The 20,295-nt window shown below is 38.6% G+C and overlaps 1 protein-coding gene across 4 annotated transcripts in view; it reads left to right on the plus strand.

Moving 5' to 3' along the window:
- Positions 1 to 20,295, plus strand: part of PARD3B (par-3 family cell polarity regulator beta) — a 574,309-nt gene that overhangs the window by 521,645 nt on the left and 32,369 nt on the right. For all 4 annotated transcript variants that reach the window (XM_083371323.1, XM_083371326.1, XM_083371324.1 and 1 more), the window contains one exon: positions 7,936 to 8,015. In XM_083371323.1, the coding sequence (XP_083227449.1) occupies positions 7,936 to 8,015 (80 nt within the window). The remainder of the gene's footprint in view (positions 1 to 7,935; positions 8,016 to 20,295) is intronic.

A 20,295-nucleotide genomic window follows, 5' to 3' on the forward strand; every position in this document is an offset into this window, starting at 1 on the left:
TTGTAATTTGTAACTTTTGGATTAAAGTACACTTGGAAAATCTGGAAGGGTTTAGTTAAATAATGTGCCATAAAATCTCAAGACAGAGCAAAAAATACTGTTCGGTCCTTTTCCTGATACAAAGTAAGCATTTCAGGAAGACTGTTGTTTTTGTGAGAATGCCTGATATTATGGAATTGGCTGGAATATGTCTGATAAAACTTAACATTTTATTCTTTATTTTTCTCCATGGCTTAATCCTCTTTGGACAGGCACAGCAAGCTACACAATTCTTGTGCATTTGCCTTCCCCCACCCCAGCAGACATATATGTTCCAGATAGAAAATATAAACTTGGGAGATAAAACGTCAAAGATTGACTTATGCATAGTTTCATGTTTCTTTTCATACTTTTTCTTTTCAACACTTCATTAGAAATGGGGAGATTTGGGTTGTGAGGGGGGGAAAATACTGAAAAATGGAGATCAGGGCCGCTTCTGAAACCATCCCTTTAATGCAAGACGAAAGGGCAGCAAAAACCTGCGAAGCTTTGCTTGAAAGAATGTCTTTACGTGCCTGACAAAGGTAGAGGACATCCTGGAAGGAAGACAGTAGTAATACTTGAGTTAATGTCACCTTTCACTATTGGGACAATTCTCAATACAACTGAGTGGCTAGTCTTATTTTAAGCAGAAAAACTATTACTAGAAAAAAAAACGTTCCTCCAGGCCTTCCTGTCCTCTACCATCTTCTGGAGTCCATTTAGGCTCAGTCCTACTGCTTCAGTGACTCCGTCCAGCCAACTCATTCTCAGTCGTCCCTTTCTTCTATTGCCCTCAATCTTTCCCAGCATTAGGCTCTTCTCCAGTGAGTCCTTCCTTCTCATTAGGTGGCCAAAGGATTTGAGTTTTAGCTTCAGGATCTGGCCTTCTAAAGAGCAGTCAGGGTTGATCTCCTCTAGGACTGACCGGTTTGATCACCTTGCAGTCCAAGGGACTCGCAGGAGTCTTCTCCAGCACCACAATTCAAAGGCCTCAATTCTTTCGCGCTCATCCTTTTTTATGGTCCAACTTTCACTGCCATACATTGCAACTGGGAAGATCATAGCCTTGACTATACGCACTTTTGTTGATAGGGTGATGTCTCTGCTTTTTAGTGTGCTGTCTAGATTTGACATGGCTTTCCTCCCGAGGAGCAAGCGTCTTTTAATTTCTTGGCTACAGTCCCCATCTGCGGTGAAAATAAAATCTGTCACTATCTCCATTTCTTCCCCATCTATTTGCCAGGAATTGAGAGGGCCGGATGCCATGATCTTGGTTTTCTTAATGTTAAGTTTCAACCCAAGTTTTGCACTCTCCTTCTTCACCCTCAACAAGAGGCTCTTTAGTTCTTCTTCACTTTCTGCCATTAGAGTGGTATCATCTGCATATCATTAAAATATCACAAACTGTAAAAAAAGGAAAAAAGTACCAGTTTTAATTTCTTCGGTGGCTGTTCCTTTGCTGAATCATTTTCCCTTTGCACTGACAAATTTATGATGAATTTATCCATGTTGATTAATATGCACCACTACCAACTACCTCAGGGGTCTTCAAACTTGGCACTTTTAAGACTTGTGGACTTCACCTCCCAGAGTTCCTCAGCCATCATGGCTGGTTGAGGAATTCTAGGAGTTGGAGTCCAGAAGTTTTAAAGTTGCTAAGTTTATAAACCCCTGAGCTAGCTGGTTGGCCCTTCTTCCTCTCTCCCTTCTGAGCTCTCCTTCCACAATGTAGTAAGAATGCACCCCCTCCCCAATCCCTTCCCTGTACCCTTAAAGACACAGGAATCAAGTGCAAAGCAAGAAAGGCTCACTAAATAACGAAACACATAAACTCCGGGGGGGGGGTGTTCTTTAAGCTGCCTCAGGCGTGTCACGTGTCACAATGTTGGAACCTGAGACTGAAAGCTTTAGCCTTAAATTAAGCCTGTTTACCTTCAAAGAAAACTTTCTAAAAGCCATAGACAGACTCAAGATAAGGGGGTAAAACTAATTACATTTGTTTAAAGAGATTAAACCTACGGAAGTCAACGCTTCGGACTCATTGCTAGCCTAAAATACAGACTAAAATATTCCAATAACTAAAGCACTCAAACTGAGCCTCTGAATTGTGAAACGCTGTTAAAACTGTACAAAAATCCTTATGGTAACCCAATCAAGCTTCCAGCTGATCCAGCACTAAATAAACCCATCTCCTTTCCAACATGCTCCTCTGCCAGCACTGATTGCAATCTCCTGGCTGGAGACCTTTTCTTCCAGCAACAGCTGCTTCTTCTTCCCTGTACCTGTTTCCTCCCTACCTGCTGACCTCTCCTTCTCTTTCCCTGTTGTCTTTTTTCCCCTTTCCCACCCAAACCACCTCCTTATATAGACTCTCCTCTCCTCCCCCCCTTTTTCTTCAGTTCACCTCCAGCTCTGTGCTGCATCTGGAAGCGCCAATCTGGAAGCGCCAATCAGTCCTGCTGGCTCCTGGGGCTTCTGCCAAGCCCAGACAGTCCTGCACCTGCCTCTCCCTCAAGCTTGGGCAACTTCGGCTCATTCCCCTCCCCCGCTACACTTGGCTAAGCAGTCGTGTACCACCTGCCACATGGCAAAGTACCACAGGTGGTACGTGTACCACCGGTTGAAAAGCCCTGCTGTAGATGTTAGAAACTTTAGATTTATGTCAATCGTTCTGCTATAACAGGGGTCTTCAAACTTGGCCCTTTTATGACTTGTGGACTTCAACTCCCAGTGTACCTGGCTGAGGAATTCTGGGATTTGAAGTTCACAAGTCATCAAAGGGCCAAGTCTGAAGACCCCTGTGCTATAATATTCTGCTATAGCAGAAACTTTCTCCTGCTTTTTATTACATTTTCATCTACCTGCAGGTGTTTTTCAGTCTGATTTATAAATCAATTAATTCAGAATATTAAACCAAGTTCTATGTAGTTTAAATTCATACCAGAACTATTTTATTAATTATTCCGTTCATCTTATTACCTGAACAATAACAGCAAAAAGTGTAATAGAGCAAGCACCATCAGGGATTCACTTTTTTTTTCGAAATATTGTACTGGTTTTATTTGGAATCCAATCTAAATATGCTACATTAAAGATTTTTAACAATGTTTTTTTTTGCTTTATATGATCATGAATAAAGTAATCACTGTTCTTGCCTGTTTTGCAAATTTATGTCTCAGTTCACTTTTGTTGCCTTTAGGTGGGTACAGAATAATAAAATCATTCAACTAGATAAATAATTTATTAAAATAGATTAGAAACCTGAAAAATCAAATGTTTTCTGGAAAACGCTTTCCTGAATACTTTAAAAACTGTTACTGGTCCTGTAATGTGTATGGACTGATGGGAAGGGTAAAAATAGTAAAACTCCATGAAGTTTATTGATAATCATAAGCTGTTTCAACTTATTCAAATTCTCCTTGTCACAACTTGAAATGGGACCTTTGATAATGTAAATGAAATTAGATGAAATAGTGGTTGCAAGGAAGCAAGATAGAAAACATTTCTTAACAGGATATAAAATATGTGGTCTCGAAAATTGCACTATAATGTACCTTTGCACTTTTTAATTTTTATGCATGGTTTGGATGTAGAGCATTCAGTCTGTAGAGTTCTGTTTATTTTTACATATAAGCAGCCTCTTCCCGTGAATTGAAAGCCCGTATCCAAAGCTTAAGCTAATCCATTCCATGAAGGAGCTACTGTAGGAGAGCAGCAATCACTAAACAAAATGAGTTTAGAATCTCATTATGCTAATTTCTATTGTGTGCTTGATCTCAACCTCTGAGAGAACCCTGTTTGGATTTCAAAAACGCCTATGAAAATATCTATTAGCACAAGTATCTGTAATGAGAACTAGGCAGGCATATGCTTCCCATTCCCTCCATAAATGCATTTTTCCCTTCTTGTTTTATTAGGTCAGCTCCCCCCTCCCCCTCCCCTTGATTTGCTGAGGTCACTTCTTGACTTGTGTCTTAGACAGATGGTGAATGAAAGAAGGGCTTGGTGGATTCTCGAAGGAACGATGGAGAGCTTTTCCCTGCCCTTGGAGGTCTCTGGCCACTTTACCCCCAGCACAGAATCTCACAGCTGTAGTGAGCCAAGTTTTTACAAACTGTATCCACCGTGAGTTTCTATGGCAACGGTATCTTAGAGCACACAAACAGGATTGGCAAGGGGATTCCTTCTCCTTCTTCTCCTTCTCCTTCCACCCAAGGAATAACAGCAACAGTAATAAAAAAGACATATATGAAGTACATAAGTTAGCTTTGGTAAACAACAATAAACTGGTATTTTGCTCCTTATTTTAAAAGTATAAGTGAAAAAATCCAAAACTGTGAGGAGGTACAAAGTTGGAAAAAAGCCAAATGTCAGATTTTGTACCTCTTATCCAGGTATTTGTCCAATCCAACCTTTCTCTCTCTCTCTCTCTCTCTCTCTCTCTCTCTCTCTCTCTCTCTCTCTCTCTCTCTCTCTCTCTCTCTCTCTCTCTCTCTCTCTCTCTCACACACACACACACACACACACACACACACTTAAATAAAATAGGAAACAAAACTGGACTGCTTCATTAAATCACCATGGCCTTCACAAAATAATTCATTTTAATTCAATTTTTTAAAAATTAAATCTGTAGGGGAAAACTGTGTGGCTATTTAAGAGGTCCTTCTTTTCTCTTTCTTCAGCTGGGCCTGGAGTAATCTCCATGCTGCTACAAGCAGGAGCCAGGGACTTCTTGTGGCAAAGGATCCTCCTGAGATCCATTTCCACTTCAGGTTCATTACTTGGCTATCTCAGCACAAATATTGGTCTGATTTAAACAACGCCAAATTATGGTTTATCTATTAGGTAGAGGCTATAAACTCATGCCCTTCCTCCTTGTTTTCTTCTACTCTGACATAAGGAAGAGTTTGACAGCTTCTAAATCCATTTTTAGTTAGATATGGTTTCTTTTTATGTCCAGACTCAAAACTAATCTTAACCGGGATGATCTGTGCACGGTCACTCATGCGCTCGTGTCCTCTCGTCTGGACTACTGCAACGCTCTCTACATGGGGCTGCCCTTGAGGACCACTCGGAAGCTCCAACTGGTACAGAATGCAGCCGCGAGAGTGGTGTTGGGAGTCTCCCGATACTCCCACGTTACACCTCTGCTCCGTGAGCTGCATTGGTTGCCAGTTGTCTTCCGGGTGAGATTCAAGGTACTGGTAACGGTATTCAAAGCACTCCATGGCATGGGGCCGGAGTACCTCAGGGAACATCTGCTGCCGGCATCAAGCTCCCTGCGCCCTGTGCGTTCCCACAGAGAGGGCCTCCTCAGGGTGCCACCGATCAGAGAATGTCGATTGGTGGCCCCCAGGGGGAGATCCTTCTCTGTGGGCGCTCCGGAGCTGTGGAATCAGCTACCGGTTGAGCTCCGGATGGCGCCCGATCTTCGCTCCTTTCGCCGCGATCTCAAGACATTTTTGTTTGTACAAGCCGGCCTAGCCTGAGGGGGAGTGTTGGGGTTGTTTTATCTTTTGTTTTTTAATTTTTCTGGGGGTTTTTAGCGTTGTATTTATATTGTTTTTAACTAGGGCAATTGTTTAATCTGTTTTTAATGTTTGTATTGGTTTTTTTATTCTGCCCTGTGAACCGCCCTGAGTCCTCAGGGAGAAGGGCGGTATATAAATGTTATTAAATTAAAATTAAATTAAATTAATTCTGATCCAGAAAAGAATTTTTAGCCAGTTTGCAACCTTATATTGTTGGCTTACAATTCCTATCAGCAACCAAGAATAATACAGTCCCACATCTGGAAATGCATTTTTAAGTCATCCTAAGCTATAAAAAGTAAAGCTGTGATTTGTTTGAGTTGAGACAAAATGTGTAACCTGCATTTGTTTAAAAATGAAGCAGAATTTCCCATCTCCTCTTGCAGCTGAGGCAGACAAAGAAAACTGATAAGCCCTGGTTATCAGACCCTTAAGTGATCATTCCTAACCTGAAAGGTGCCAAAGTGATGAAACATGTATTGTGATATCACAAGTTGTGCTCCTTAGTAATTGCATTCTGACATAGCATGCAAGTACTTAAGAGGCTGAGCTTGCATTGCAATGTTGTGCATATTTTGTGCCTTATCCGTTCTCCCACTGGATGTCCATGCACCAAACCATAGTTTTCAATTATGCCATGTAGTATGCTTCATTTATATATAGACAAAACATATAAAAATGATGCATAAATTGGTAGGCAAGAGATATTTAAAATTAGTTTTCCACTATAGCATTAGTAAATTATGAATGACTGAATATCATGTATAGCAGACATGTCAAACTTGTGATGTCATATGACATCATGTGACATATTGGAGCTTTTTTCCCATTGCAGGCAATGGGGTGGGCGCAGTTTCCTGGTGACGCGTCTGGCCCAGGAACCGGCAGTTTGACACCCCTGATGTATAGCTTTAAACGACCACAATCATTAAGGTTTAAACTAGGATAAATAGTGAGAAGAGTGGTCAATATGATATAAATCACCACATAAAATTATAAGCTACAATACATTGAGTCAGAATCTATTGTGCTTTAAGTATACCATGAAATTGAAATATGAACTATATACATAAAATTACCAAAATTATGGATGGAGTACAAATCTGGGTATTATTTATTTATTTATTTATTTATTTTAATTCCATTTATATCCCGCCCTTCTCCGAAGACTCAGGGCGGCTTACAAGCTTAAGTTCTAGTCCAGAAATTGTGTCTATTTAAATTCTTTGTTAAATTTACTTTTAAGGTGCAAAATTATTTTAGACCTCAGAGCATCCTCTGTTAACTGGATTAACCATTCTTCCAAAGAATCAAACATAATTTCTACTAAGAAGCATATAACATCTCATAAATGCTTTATTAGCTTTCCATACTGTAGATTAGTATTCCTCAACCTTGGCAAATTTAAGATGTGTAGACTTCAACTCCCAGAAATCTGCAGCCAGTATGCTGGGCTCAATGTGTGTGCTCAAGGAGGGAGGGAGGAACAAACAGAAAATGATAACAAAAATATACTTGAGGTATAAATTATTCTTGCAGACATATTTTGATTGAACAAATGAAATTGAGAAAACCCTTTTTTGTTTTGTGTATCTAAATTTGATGGTAGGCTTTCCTTGTGAGGATAGGACTGCATGGTGCAATCACTTTAAGTAGCTATGAGAGGATGACCAGAGATTTGTGCTTCTGTTGAACGACTTACTCTTCCTCACATATAACTGTCTTATCCATTCTTCAGCTTTGCATTTTGCAGGACATATGGTTTAGAGCAGGAAGATGGGTTGTTGTAAAACAATAATACAAGCTTCCCCAATAGTGAACAAACATAATTATTTTCTTATTTGTTCCTTCATGACACTTCTGCCAAAGTGAAGAATAGATTCATATTTTTGTTAATTATCATACATTCCTCTAGCACTTTGGAAGACAATGGTTCAGGGTTCTCTTGCAATCATATAGACAGTATCATGTTTTATGCCCTAGTAAACAGATAATCATGAACTTGCGTGTTCCTTTTATAGTCTGTCCCACAGTTTCAATAAAGCTAATTTAGGTCCAAATCTTAACATGACCAATTATGAATGGTTATCAATAACTGGCTTCATTTTATGCAATATTTTTCTTGATTCCTTTCAAAAATATGTTCCATACAACTTCACAGCATCTTTTTGGGAAAAGAAATAATAAGAAGGATTCTTTAAAAAATTATTATAAATAGTAATAACATCAAATGTGAATTTCTCTTGAGCCTCAGAATTTCTTCTCTGTTGATTTTGGCATGCTAGAGCCTCATTTGTTTTTGATTATCATTCTTGAGAAACGTTTTCAGTAACAGGGTTGAATAATTGATCTTCATCACTAATTATACTGCTCTCCACAGGTGTCTGGAAAAGGTCCAGATGAGACTCCACACCACCTCCAGTTTGAAGGCATAGAAAGACAGTATGCATCCTTACCCAGGTAAGCTTTATTGTATATTTATACACAGTCACTCTTTAATGCAGACACAAGTGTCCACACAAATGTTTTTTCACAGGCAATCAAGGAGTCTTTTCCTCCTCCCACTGTTCCACTGTTTAACAAAATCTGCATTGAACAGACATCTGGCAATGAAATGAGAGATTATGTTGCAATTTTGTTATGCTGCCCTTCTGCTGATGATTTAGTGCCATCTTTATAGCTGTGTTAATAATTTAGACAGCCAATGTGGGGAGGGGGAGAGATGAAGTTTCAATCACTGAACATGTCAGCAAGAATCATGATCTGTAAAGGAAGGATGTGATGCTGAGGAAGCTTGCTCTATGAGAGTTTAGCCACTTTAGCAGAGCTGAATGAGACATCCTTTGTGGAGGACGAGGGGGCTGCTGGGAACAGTGGCAATCACAGTCCCACATCAATTGCTCTAGAGTTTTTTGAAGGAAATTTCATTTTTCGCAGCCAAGGCATTCCTACTGTAGCCCCATAGCTAAATAATTGAGTAAATCTCCGCTAATGAAGTGGATTGCTATAACTTTCTAACCCTATATTTTCCAAGACAGAGAGTTTTGAGGTTAAGTCGTCAGGCTAAAATCTGGGAAGACCATGAGTTCTATTCCTGCCTTAGGCAAGACATCAGCTGGGTGACCTTGGGCCAGTCATTCTCTCTCATCTATAGGAAGGAGGCAAGAGCAAACCACTTCCTAAGTCTTACCAAGAAAACTGCAGGGACTAGTCAAGGCACCTGACTTGGACTCACCCTCCTCCTGAAAAAAATCCAAACTGGTTGAAGGCAATCCATGCCTGTGGATTTTGGGACCACAGCTTTCAGAATTCCCAGCCACCACAATGCCCACATTAAATTAGTTGGGAATTCTGGTAATCCTGATGCATTTCAAAGAAAATGACTGTTTTCAGAAAGTATGAGAATTATAATACAAAACATAGAGGGGACACAAACTTTCGATATTGGTATTTGTGTCTGAGAATCAATAGTAATAATTTTTCTTAATTCCCCCTTTACACTAATATTCTTAACAACAATAAGCCACCAAGGAAAGGAAACTCACTCCAGGAAGCATAAAGGAGAGCCTTTGTTCACTCAATCATTCTAAACTCAGTCCATAAAATTCAGAGCAAACGTGCATAAATGAGAATGTTCAGCATTCATAAGGTACAGTTTGCACCTTTTTCTAAATTACACATCCAAGACATTATTTCAGAAACTTGTCATCCCAATAATATACGGGCCCAGGGGCAGTTGCTCACTTCTGTAGGGTCAGAAATGTCAGGCCTAATATACATGTTACTTTGTTGTTAATATTTATTGAAACATTCATTTAATAGTAGAATTATAACAAATAATTACATAGAGTAGTCCTCATGAATCAATTATATTCTCCTTCCCAAACTAAGATTGTGCTTTCTTTGCTATCACACCATCTCTCCTCAGCTCATGTGAACCAAATGTCTGCTTTCATTTTTAAGAAGCTATTCCAACTTTTCTGAAGAGCCAAAACTCTATAAATCTTGTTTCACAAAGATTCTGGAAACAAACAACAAATAGTTGTACTATAAGCAAAGTCCAATGAAAAGCCATAGTGCACATATATACATGCACACAAACATGCACATTTATTTAATTAGTTCAGCTCTTATGGTCATAGTGTAAGCACGTTTTTCTAATTTAGCTCCTCACTTACTGTTGCTGTCCCCAGCTTCTCAAACTAAATGTGCCAGGAAAGATTTTTAGCAAATCCTAAAGTACAGAATAATTTTATTTGGAAATTACAAATAATATGAACCATGACTCTACGTGACCAAAGTTTGGTGAAAGTCAAAGTAGAATCGAACAATAAGTAGCAGCGTTAAAAAAGGAAACTAAAAACATGGAAATACAGATAGTTTATATCTGCCTAACATACTGCTCCATGAATATATATGGTCAGAAGGAAGAAAAGGTAGTTTTCTAAGTCAATGCAAAATTCTCAGCGATACTGAGGGATTTTATGTTCAAACAAAGCACCCCCCCCAAGAGTCCAGCTGTCTTACATATTTATGGTACCTCTTTGTTCATATTTTCCTGCTATTTATTTTTTCAGATTTTATCTACTGTTAAAACTACAGAAGTTTTCTACCTATATGGCAAATTAATTTCTTGGTTAAATTGTACTAATTATGGAATTATAATTACGGTAGTAAACACTTTGATGGAAAAGAGGCATACCACTCTTGGTGATGTGAGTAATCCAACTGTCCCAAGGGTTCTGTCATGTCTCAAACCTTCTCTTTTAGATGAAAAGAACTAAAAAAAATCATGGTAATTAATTTTGTTATTAATTCAATTTTAATTCTACTTTTCTACTTTTGCCATATTTTGTATGTTCTGTTGACAAACCTTTGCCACTTTCAAACTTTAGTAAACAATAACAAAGTGACTACAATTGGAATGCCAATGTTCTCATGCAAAAGTTTCAATAGAAGTCTATAGTATTCAAGAAAATGTGGAAAATTATCTACATATGATTATCAGCATTCACTGGGGGAGTATCTAATTTGGTGAGGTGTGTGCTTATTAAATGAATGTCAACATCTACCACATTTGAAGTTTAAGTTTAAGTTTATTATATTTGTATACCGCCCTTCTCCCGAAGGACTCAGGGCGGTGAACAGGGCACATATTAAATACCAAGTACAAAAGTTAAAAGAGAATTAAATATAAGCCCGAGCTAAAACAATAAATAATAGTATAAAAAACCGCAATAAAAACCCCAACACATCCCCCATCAGGCCAGGCCGGCTTGTTCAAATAAATAGGTCTTCAGATTGCGTCGAAAGGAGCGAAGGTCAGGCGCCGTCCGGAGCTCAACCGGCAACTGATTCCATAAGTCAGTTTTAGACTTTCATTGGAGCACACATCTGAAATATCATGGTTCTGCAGTCTACATTCCCACCAAGGAAGGAAAGTTTCAAAGCCCGAATGTTTCAGTCACATTTAGGGCTGGGCAACCTCTGGTCATAAGGTCATATGTGCCTTTGACCTAATTGAAAGCTTACCTTTTTTTACCTGCCTTTATTTTTTTTCAGTAAATAACTCAAGACAGTGAGCAAACATAATACTCCTTTCTCCTAAATTCCCCACAGTAACAACCTGTGAGGTAGAACACAGAACATAGAATAACAAGGTTGGATGGAACCTTGGAGGTCTTTTAGTCCAGCCCCTTGCTTGGGCAGGAGACCTTTTACCATTATAGACATATGGTTGTCCAATCCCTTCTTGAAAACCCCAGTGATGGAGCACTCACAATTTCTGGAGGCAAGCTGTTCTCGCCGTTGGGAAATTTCTCCTTAGTTCTAGGTTGGGTCTCTCTTTAATGATATTTCACCCATTACTTAACGTCCTACCCTCAGGTGCTTTTGAGAATAGGTCAATCCCCTCTTTTCTGTGAAAGCGTCTAAAGTACTGGAAAAATATGCTACGATGATGTTACCCCAAGAGACATTATCACTTCACCTGATCTTGATATTATATCCCAGTGTTGATGTAGCCTAGAACTGCTTTGGCTTTCTTTGCAACTGCAGCACACTGCTGGCTCATACTTAAGCGGTGGTCCACCTAGATCCCTCTCACAGTTACTACTGTTGAGCCAGGTACTATCTATTCTATACCTGTGCATTTGGTTTTTCTTTCCTAAGTGTAGGACCTTATTTTTCTCACCACTGAATTGCATTTTGCTGGATAGGGCCCTGTGTTCAGGTCTGTCAACGTCCTTCTGAATCTTGAGTTTATCTTTCAAAGTGTTAGCTATTTCCCTTAGCTTGGCATCATATACAGCAGTGGTGTCAAACTGCCGGCCCATGGGCCGGATGCATCACACAGAAGCCGCACCTACCCCATTGCCGGCAATGGCAAAACAGTCCCAATACGTTACACGACGTCACGTGACATCACGAGTTTGACATGTCAGATCTACAGCTTTAATGAGTTCCCCTTCTATCCCCTCATTTAGCTTATTGATAAGAGTATTGGGCCTAAGGCAGAACCCTGAGGTACCCCACTGAATTTCCTTCCACGTAGATATGGTCCCATTAAGGATCATTTGCTGAGTGCGGTTGATCAGCTAATCCATCTGATGGTGATGCTCTCTATACCAGATTGTTCTATCTTACCAAGAAGTAGGCTGAGGTCTGCTTTGTCAAATGCCTTATTTAAGTCTAAGTATGTCCACAGAATTTCCCTGATCCACTAATTTAATCACTTTGTCAAAGAAGGCCATAAGGTTTGTCCTCCTTACCATCTTCTCCCACTAGTGGACCAGTCATTTCCTTGAGTTTGTTCTTGTTTCTTACACATTGAAAGAAACTTTTTATTATTATTATTGGCATTTGTTGCAAGTCTTCATTTATTCTGAGCCTTAGCTTTCCTGACTCCATCCTTGCTATTTGCCAGTATTCTGCTTTGGTTATGTGTCCTTTTTTTTAATTCACAATCTCGGTTTGTCACAGAGTTCTTTATGCAACCTTATCCTGGATTTATCTGGGCTCTCTTGTTCTTCTTTCTCTATGATATTGTGTTAGTTTAGGTAGGTTGGCTGAGAGAGTCTGATTGGCCCAAGGCTACCCAGCATGCCTAAGGTGGACTAGAACTCATGATCTCCCAGTTTCTAACCTGGTGCCTTAATCACTACACTAAACTGGTTCTTCACAAAGTTCTCTCTAAACAAGCAGCATAGATCTCTGGAAGGAGTGATCTCTGGCAACTTGTAGTGTCTGAAAAAGAAAAGAGAGTATTAAAAAGGGGAAGAGAGCAAAAGAGAAAGAAATTTATTCTGTGTGATTTATGTTCTGCAATAATGGCCACCATTTTTCAGATATGGTACACTTTTTAAAAATGGTTCAGAAGTGGTTTTAGTTTTGTATATATCATATAGAGACAGAAACACATACACAAATACTATTTTGCATTACTGTATGCTTTTTTGATAGATGTCACCTGTTTCCCACAAAATTTGTCTAATGGTTTAAATTTATATTAGGTGGTATTAAGAATATCTAATTGGATTTTGGAATCTCTCCTAAGAGAGAACGTTTCCCAGGCTTTAATGCTCTTTAAATATACTTTGATGTAGTTAAAAAGCATTATCTTATTTAAAGAGCATTTGGCATTCCATGCTGTTTCTTATATTCACATCTGTGATGAGGTTGGCTACAGTTCACTAATTTAGTATCAGGAGAACTATATTTACTTTGTTCATGTGTCATTTGTATCCCTATAGCTTTCCCCCTTGTCTCAGGTGATGGGTAACAGTTAAAATGCAACTATCCATTAGAGAGGCATGTTCCACTGGTTCATTATTCATTGCAACAACTTACTGGTTTCTTCTGTTGTGTGAAAAACAAAATCCTAAAACTCAGTCCCTATCACATCCCTGTTCCCATTCTTTCCTTTCAATCCTATTGCTACCCCCATGCTTATACTTTTCTATTCTCCACTCCACTTTTTTCAGTCTCTTCTTCATGTCCATTACTTTTCCATTCCATCATTTCCATTTCTTTTATATGTGCACCATTATAGGACATAAAAACTGAATATGCTCCCCAGCTGTGCATGTCCCATTTGACTGTTATTTCCCATTCAGTTCTTCAACATCTCAACTCTTGTGTCCCACTTTGACGGTAGCTTTGACTTTACATAAGCTTGTTCAAGCAATACACTTTATTTCTGAACACTACTATTCCAATTATCATAAAACACCAGAGTTCTATTTTTTTAGCCCTAACATGGTAACTAGCTTATGTCAAAATACATTTTGGAATGGTATATGACAGTAAAGAAATAAATAGAAGGAGAAGGAAAATTTCTAGAGGCACCAGGAGCTGGACATAATCCAAGGAATTTGGGAAAGAAAGATCAAGTGGCCCTTTTCCTGATTTTTCTAAGACAAAGCAAAGCTCACTTCCTCCAATTCCAGCCTCTATCAGCAACAGTATCTACATTCTTTTTTTCTGAAAAATCAGTTATACAGTCAGCTTGTATGACTTTGGTGCCTATAGAGAATCGGCATGACAATATATCCTACTTTTGCTGATGTATAGTTTTCTGCCATGGAGTACAAGCTCAGTCATCTGGTGTTTCTGATGGGATATGTGGCTTGTGGATGCTGCCTTTTCAACTATCTTACTTTTTTCCAGTTTGGACAACATAGTTCAAGAGAAACTCTTGTGATGTGTACATGTATTTTAAGTCAGCCAACAAGAATATATGGCTGTCATTATATTCACACACTCAGTCCATCCAGACCCTCAGAGTGTATGGAGAAATACAGAGATAAACTTGAAGAAGGAATGCAAGAGTGTTTAAATAAACATCAACTTAGCCCTCGGAAATTAGAGGGGACGAGGAAAAAAAAACCTCCAAGATAATCTTACCTTTATTCTCTTTGCTCTAAGAGAGGGAATATGGAAATTCCATCAGGCTTTCAAGAGTCTGTTATCATAACCTATAACAATGAAGCAGAGTTGCTGTAGCCTTGGTGGCATTTTTTTTTTCTGACCTGGCCTATCTCAAAGGGCCGGTACAGTGTCACATGGAAAAAGTACATTATAGGTTGGAGTACATATTATTTGGTGGCCTGTCTCAAAGTTAAGATGGGTCTTTGTCAAAGAGCTTAGTTATGCTTATCCAGTCCTGATGGAGTAGTTTGATGAATATCAATCTTACCAGGAAGACTAGACAGGAGAAACAGCCAGAAGAGCGAATTCTGCTTTATTGTAAAGTTACATTAACACAATCTTCAAGTCTGAAAGTATAGGTTTCCCACCAACTACTTTATGACCCAAGAAACAGGAAGGATCTCTTCTGCACCTCTTGTCCCATTCGCTATCCAGTTGCAGGGTATCATCTGACCATTCCCTAGACAGCATCTTCTCACCCAATCTCCCAAAGTATTAACCACATGCCATCACAATGATATTATTTTAGTACTTTGGAGGGAACCTGCACATTGGCTGAAATAATTAGATCCCTGTAAATTATTGCTATCTTTTGAGGTCACATAAGAGGGGCTAAACCCAGATGAAAAAATTAGTTTGAGTAAATGTCCACCCTAGTTCATATGAAGATAAAGATAAAGTGAGAGAGGGGGAAGCTCACTCAGATTTTGCAAGATAAGTGTCCTAGTTTCATGGTTGGATATACCTTCTTGGGCTGCCATTACTGGACCACTTTTAAAGTGTTTACTGTTCTGAAACATACCGCGGTACATTCACTGACCTCAGTTTTCACATCATTGTAAGTCAAAACATAATGGTCTATTTGTTTCCAGGAGCATACAAGATGTTGGATAGGATGTTTAAACTCTAAACAATGTGGAAGCAAACTACTTAACAGAGAGCCTAATTTTCTCTTAAACTTGCGCAGCATGTAGAACGATAAAGAGGCTTCTCTCCTTTTATGAAGTTCACCTAGGATCCACATAAAAGCAGGTCATTTTGTGGCTTCTCCCATAAAATTCCTTCCTTGGTGCTTGAAGTCAGTCTGGTTTGAACTACCTCTGTTTCCAGGCATAAGATAAAAACATGGCTTTCTTCTAGCTTTTGCTGGCTTTATTTAGTTGGTCTCCTATTAGTTCTCACATTTCTGAACAAGCGATGTTTTAAATTATACACTATATGGTTTTTAAAAACTCCATGTTTAAGTATAGATTGTATGTTTAAATCTGTTTTTAATAAGCTTGTTATCTTTTAAATGTGTTTTTAATTGGAAAAATGGAATTTAAATGTGGTAAATAAATTGGTGAATGAATAAATATACCAGTTGTAGCTGGAGAGAGCAAATTGTTCCTAACTTCTGTACTCCCGCTTTAAAAATTAGGCTGTGTGAATGTGATTTCAACTTTCATATTGGAGGCTTCCTTGGAGTATTGGGTTTGTTAAATTGTAGTAGTCTAACTCACAACAGGGTTAACAGAGCAAGGTTGCTAATGCTCTGGGAGTTCTCAGTTGTTATATAAAAGCTGCAAAGGAAACAACCAGGATTCAATCAAGCCAATCATGTGACCTTATATTAATCAAAGTTTGCAGTCATCATTTGGCAACATTTTGTGGGAAACCTTTTGCTAAGTCAGATCTTCCCAAGGGCTCAAGAGTGATGGATACTCATTCTCATACTGGATTGTGTTATTTAATTTCCAGGAAGAAAGGGAAAATAGAAATGTGAAAGCCAAGGATTTGTAGGAGAGAGAGATTCTTTGCCCTGAGGCTCTCCAAGGCAAGCACTGCAGAAGATTGTCAAGCAATATTTAATCTCTTCACATAGAAAAAAAAATAACATCAGGTCTGGCCAATTCTGCAATGTCCCTTTGGCCCCTGGACATAGTTGGAGAACTTCCCTGTTAAGAAATGCAGTACCATTTTCTCCTTTCATCTGTGACACCTCAGACAAGGGATTTTTATCCCGAGTACAGTATGTGATGAAATCACAGTTCTGCTTTCTCAAAAGTTGTTGCTTTCATTTGCGCTTCATTTTCACTTTTGTTGTAAACTGCTTTAGTTCAAACGATAATTTTGTCAGAGTCATCTCAGGTAAGCAAAGTATTCATGCCCAAAATAGACTCTTCACTAGAAGCAGAGGTCAGTCACCAAGGCTTTTAATGATCAGTATTAATATGATATATCTCCCAAGGAAACCTGGCCAACACTCTAGCAAAAAAAAATGCTGATTGTAAAAAAAATCAATATTTTTATTCTTCTAAGTCCTTCTTAGGGACGTGGTGGCTCAGTGGGTTAGGACGCTGAGCTTGTTGATCCGAAGGTTGACAGTTTGGTGAGTTGAATCCCGAGTGCCACGTAGCAGAGTGAGCGCCTGTTACTCGTCCCAGCTTCTGCGAACCTAGCAGTTCGAAAGCACGTAAAAATGCAAGTAGAAAAATAGGGACCACTACGGTGGGAAGGTAACAGCGTTCCGTGCGCCTTTGGCGTCTAGTCATGCCGGCCACATGACCACGGAGACGTCCTCGGACAAGCGCTGCCTCTTCGGCTTTGAAACGGAGATGAGCACCGGCCCCTAGAGTTGGAAACGACTAGCACCCATGTGCGGGGAAACCTTTACCTTTACCTTAAGTCCTTCTTTTGTACAAGAACAGAATTTTTAGTCTAAAGGACACTAAGGTAAATCTGAGAAGGCTAAGAGAATTGTCATTGTAGAAAATCATTTGTAGGTGCCTATACAAAACATCTGCCCGATCTTTAGAAGTTTGCTTAAGTTTAAAGAGGAATTTTAAAAGTCCATCTAGAATTCTGCTTTTCTCCAGCCATTAAACAAAAAAAATTTAAATGAGTGACATAAGGGAACAAATGGTCCCTACAATATTATTTACTACAGCACCGAGAGGGTATTAAATAATCTTTGAACAAAGGGAATTGAGTAACCCAACTGATAGACTCGCATAAATTTGTCCGCTATTCCAAACCTGGAAATAATTCATTAATTCATGTTCATAACCACTCTGAGATTTGTTGCAGTCATGTTCTTTCTCTTGAACACACTCATACACACCTAGTGTCCAATCAATCTCTTCAGTGCTACTGTATGAAATTAATCTTCTCAGTTGGAGGCTTTTGTTTTCTGAAATCACCTTCCCATTTTCAGTATTTCCCTTGAGATAGAACCAGATGCAGAGTTTGCAATTACTCGCTCTTACAAGGTTACGTGCAGGTGTAGGCTTCACATTGCTGCAGCTGGTATCTGTGTCATTCTTTCCTCTCATTGTCCAATATCCATACGTGTGCCTTAGCAATGTATAGAACTATAAAACAGTTGCTTACATTTCTCTCCTGGAAGTCAGTAAGTCCTTTGAAAATGTAATGTCTGTGCTCACTGCGAGTTGCACTCTTTATCTTTCTGTGGAATACAGTCTTTATTTATTATCCTTCCATGGAAAGTAATCCAGTCTGGATTTCTCCTTTCTCTTACTGAAATTAAATGCCTATTTAAAAAAAGGCTCTTTTCACTGATATCGGACTTTACTAATTTAACTTTTTGAAAGGAACATTTAAAAGACATTTTTTTTCATCCCTACTTGTTGGAGAAGGATTATAAATCAATATGGTCATCTACATGCAAAACATACATGTTCAATCCCTAGCATTTTTGAATGGGTCTGTGAAAACTAGGAAAGCCATTTGTCCTATGTATTTCTTAAGAATTTAGTTATTCTTGGCATATCACTCTTGCTGTTTAATAATCTCATTCAAAGCAGCAAATAAAATACTAAGAGTGTAAAAGAAATCAGCAGGCAAACAGAAAATTGTAGGTAAATAGTTAAGTTTTTTAATGCTGTGTAGGAAGGAACTGAAGTTAGTCTCTGGGTTGGATGGAGCCAAAAGGAAGGACTTTTCTCCCATATTCCAGTTATGAAGAAAAGCTTCCTTCCAGACATAAAATGACAATCTCAAATGGGAAGAAGTTGTGTGTTTTTTTAATCATTTGACTACAAGATACTTTTGACATGATGTGAAACTTTTCCAAGAAGCAAACTGGAAATGAGTGCAGCTCTTAGGAAATGAATATTATGTATCCCCAACAAACAGCTCCAATTAGGTCCTTTGTTTCTATACTGGACTAAACAAGTTTCTAAATTCTTCAAAGACAATCAGTATATGATGCATTGCAGTAATCACAACTAATGACTATAGCATATTAAGGAATATTTAGTTCAGGTTAGTGTATATAAGCTAATAAGAATACAGGGTAAAGGTAAGAATCTCTCAAGTTGCGCTTGACTCCTGAGGACTTCATAGACTGGTACATACAGTTGTTCTTTTTTACATAGTGTGGACACAGGGCAAATCTTATTTCCTGTTTCACCCTAACCCAAGGCCATCAACAGGCTGTAGTCACACAGTGACAGCTCATATTTGTGTAAATTTTTTCGATTGCTAACAAAGAATTAAAGGGAGACTGATATATATATAAAATATATTCTTGCCTGGCAATCTCCCGCTCAAGTATTAATAAGATCTGACCTGCTTCTCTTTCTGAGATCAGCAGTCAGCTAGATAATACAAGCTTGCAGAAAGTGTTACTGAATTGCTGGGGACAAACCTAGGAAAGTTGGAGGTCATTGTTTTTCCTGCAGCATCTCATTTGCATTTTGATATAGGATATGAAAGAAACAATTATCTTTCTGTAGAAGCCTGCTAACCTGTCAGCTTGGAACTGCTGGTCACCTATTGTTTGCAAGATAATGCTGAAATACAAGAATGTCTTCATACAGCAGTTTGAAATGCTATAATCCAGTTCAATTCATCATCTGCTGTTTTGTTCTGTTTTTTTTTTTAAAAAACTTTTGATAGAAAGGGAATAATTCGATTGAAGTGGTGGGGTAAATATCAGGATGCCATTGTACCAAATCTTCTAAGGCTTTTTCATGAATTACATAAGGCCAGTAGAAAACGTAGACCAGTTTTAGATCTAGATGATTAAAGCAGCAATTTTCATGGGTCACAAAATGATCTAGTGCATTATTAGCAAGGGTCACCCACTATTTAGATTCTGGCTTTGAAGCTATGAGCAACTTTCTTGCCAAGGCATATTTCAAAGCTATGAACTTTGAACTTTTTGTCTCAGTGCTAAATATCCTTAATATCTGAATGGTCCTACAATCATGTTAAAGGACATCTTCCTTTTGGAAACCTCTTTGCCCAAAGACTCCATCACAGGAATTCTTGGCATTAGCTCCACTATTTCTTGACCAATCTTCCCTATGTTAGGCCACCTGGGCAATTTGGCTATCTGCTGGTTTAGGAAGAAAAGGAGTTGATATGAAATTAAAGATGACCCTACTTCTTCCCCTTTAATTCACTTGTAATTCCTGGGGTTTGTGGCTGTTGAAATATAAGAGGAGATGTGAAGGCAGCGGCAAAAACAGAGACATCTTGGCTCACAATCTTCAAGTTTTATGTCACCAAATCTGGAAGGTATGGGTATCAAATGACCTCTCTATAGGAATGTTATGTTATTATGTAGCAAGAAAATTCCGTTCAAATGAAGAAATAAACAACAGTCTGAGCATGACCAATTCTGATTGACATGTGTTTGTATGTGTATGTGTGTATGTATGTAAGAAAAATATATCACTTTCACTTTACTTTAAAAGCATCCAAAGGAAATAGCTTTTGTCTTGATTTTATCTCTTTAGTACAAATTGCTTTTTGTTTCACCAAATTCACATCCATTTTACTGACTCTGAAGGATGTGTAGTTT

The sequence above is a fragment of the Vipera ursinii genome (assembly GCF_947247035.1).
Source record: "Vipera ursinii genome assembly, chromosome: 1".
NCBI lineage: Eukaryota > Metazoa > Chordata > Lepidosauria > Squamata > Viperidae > Vipera > Vipera ursinii.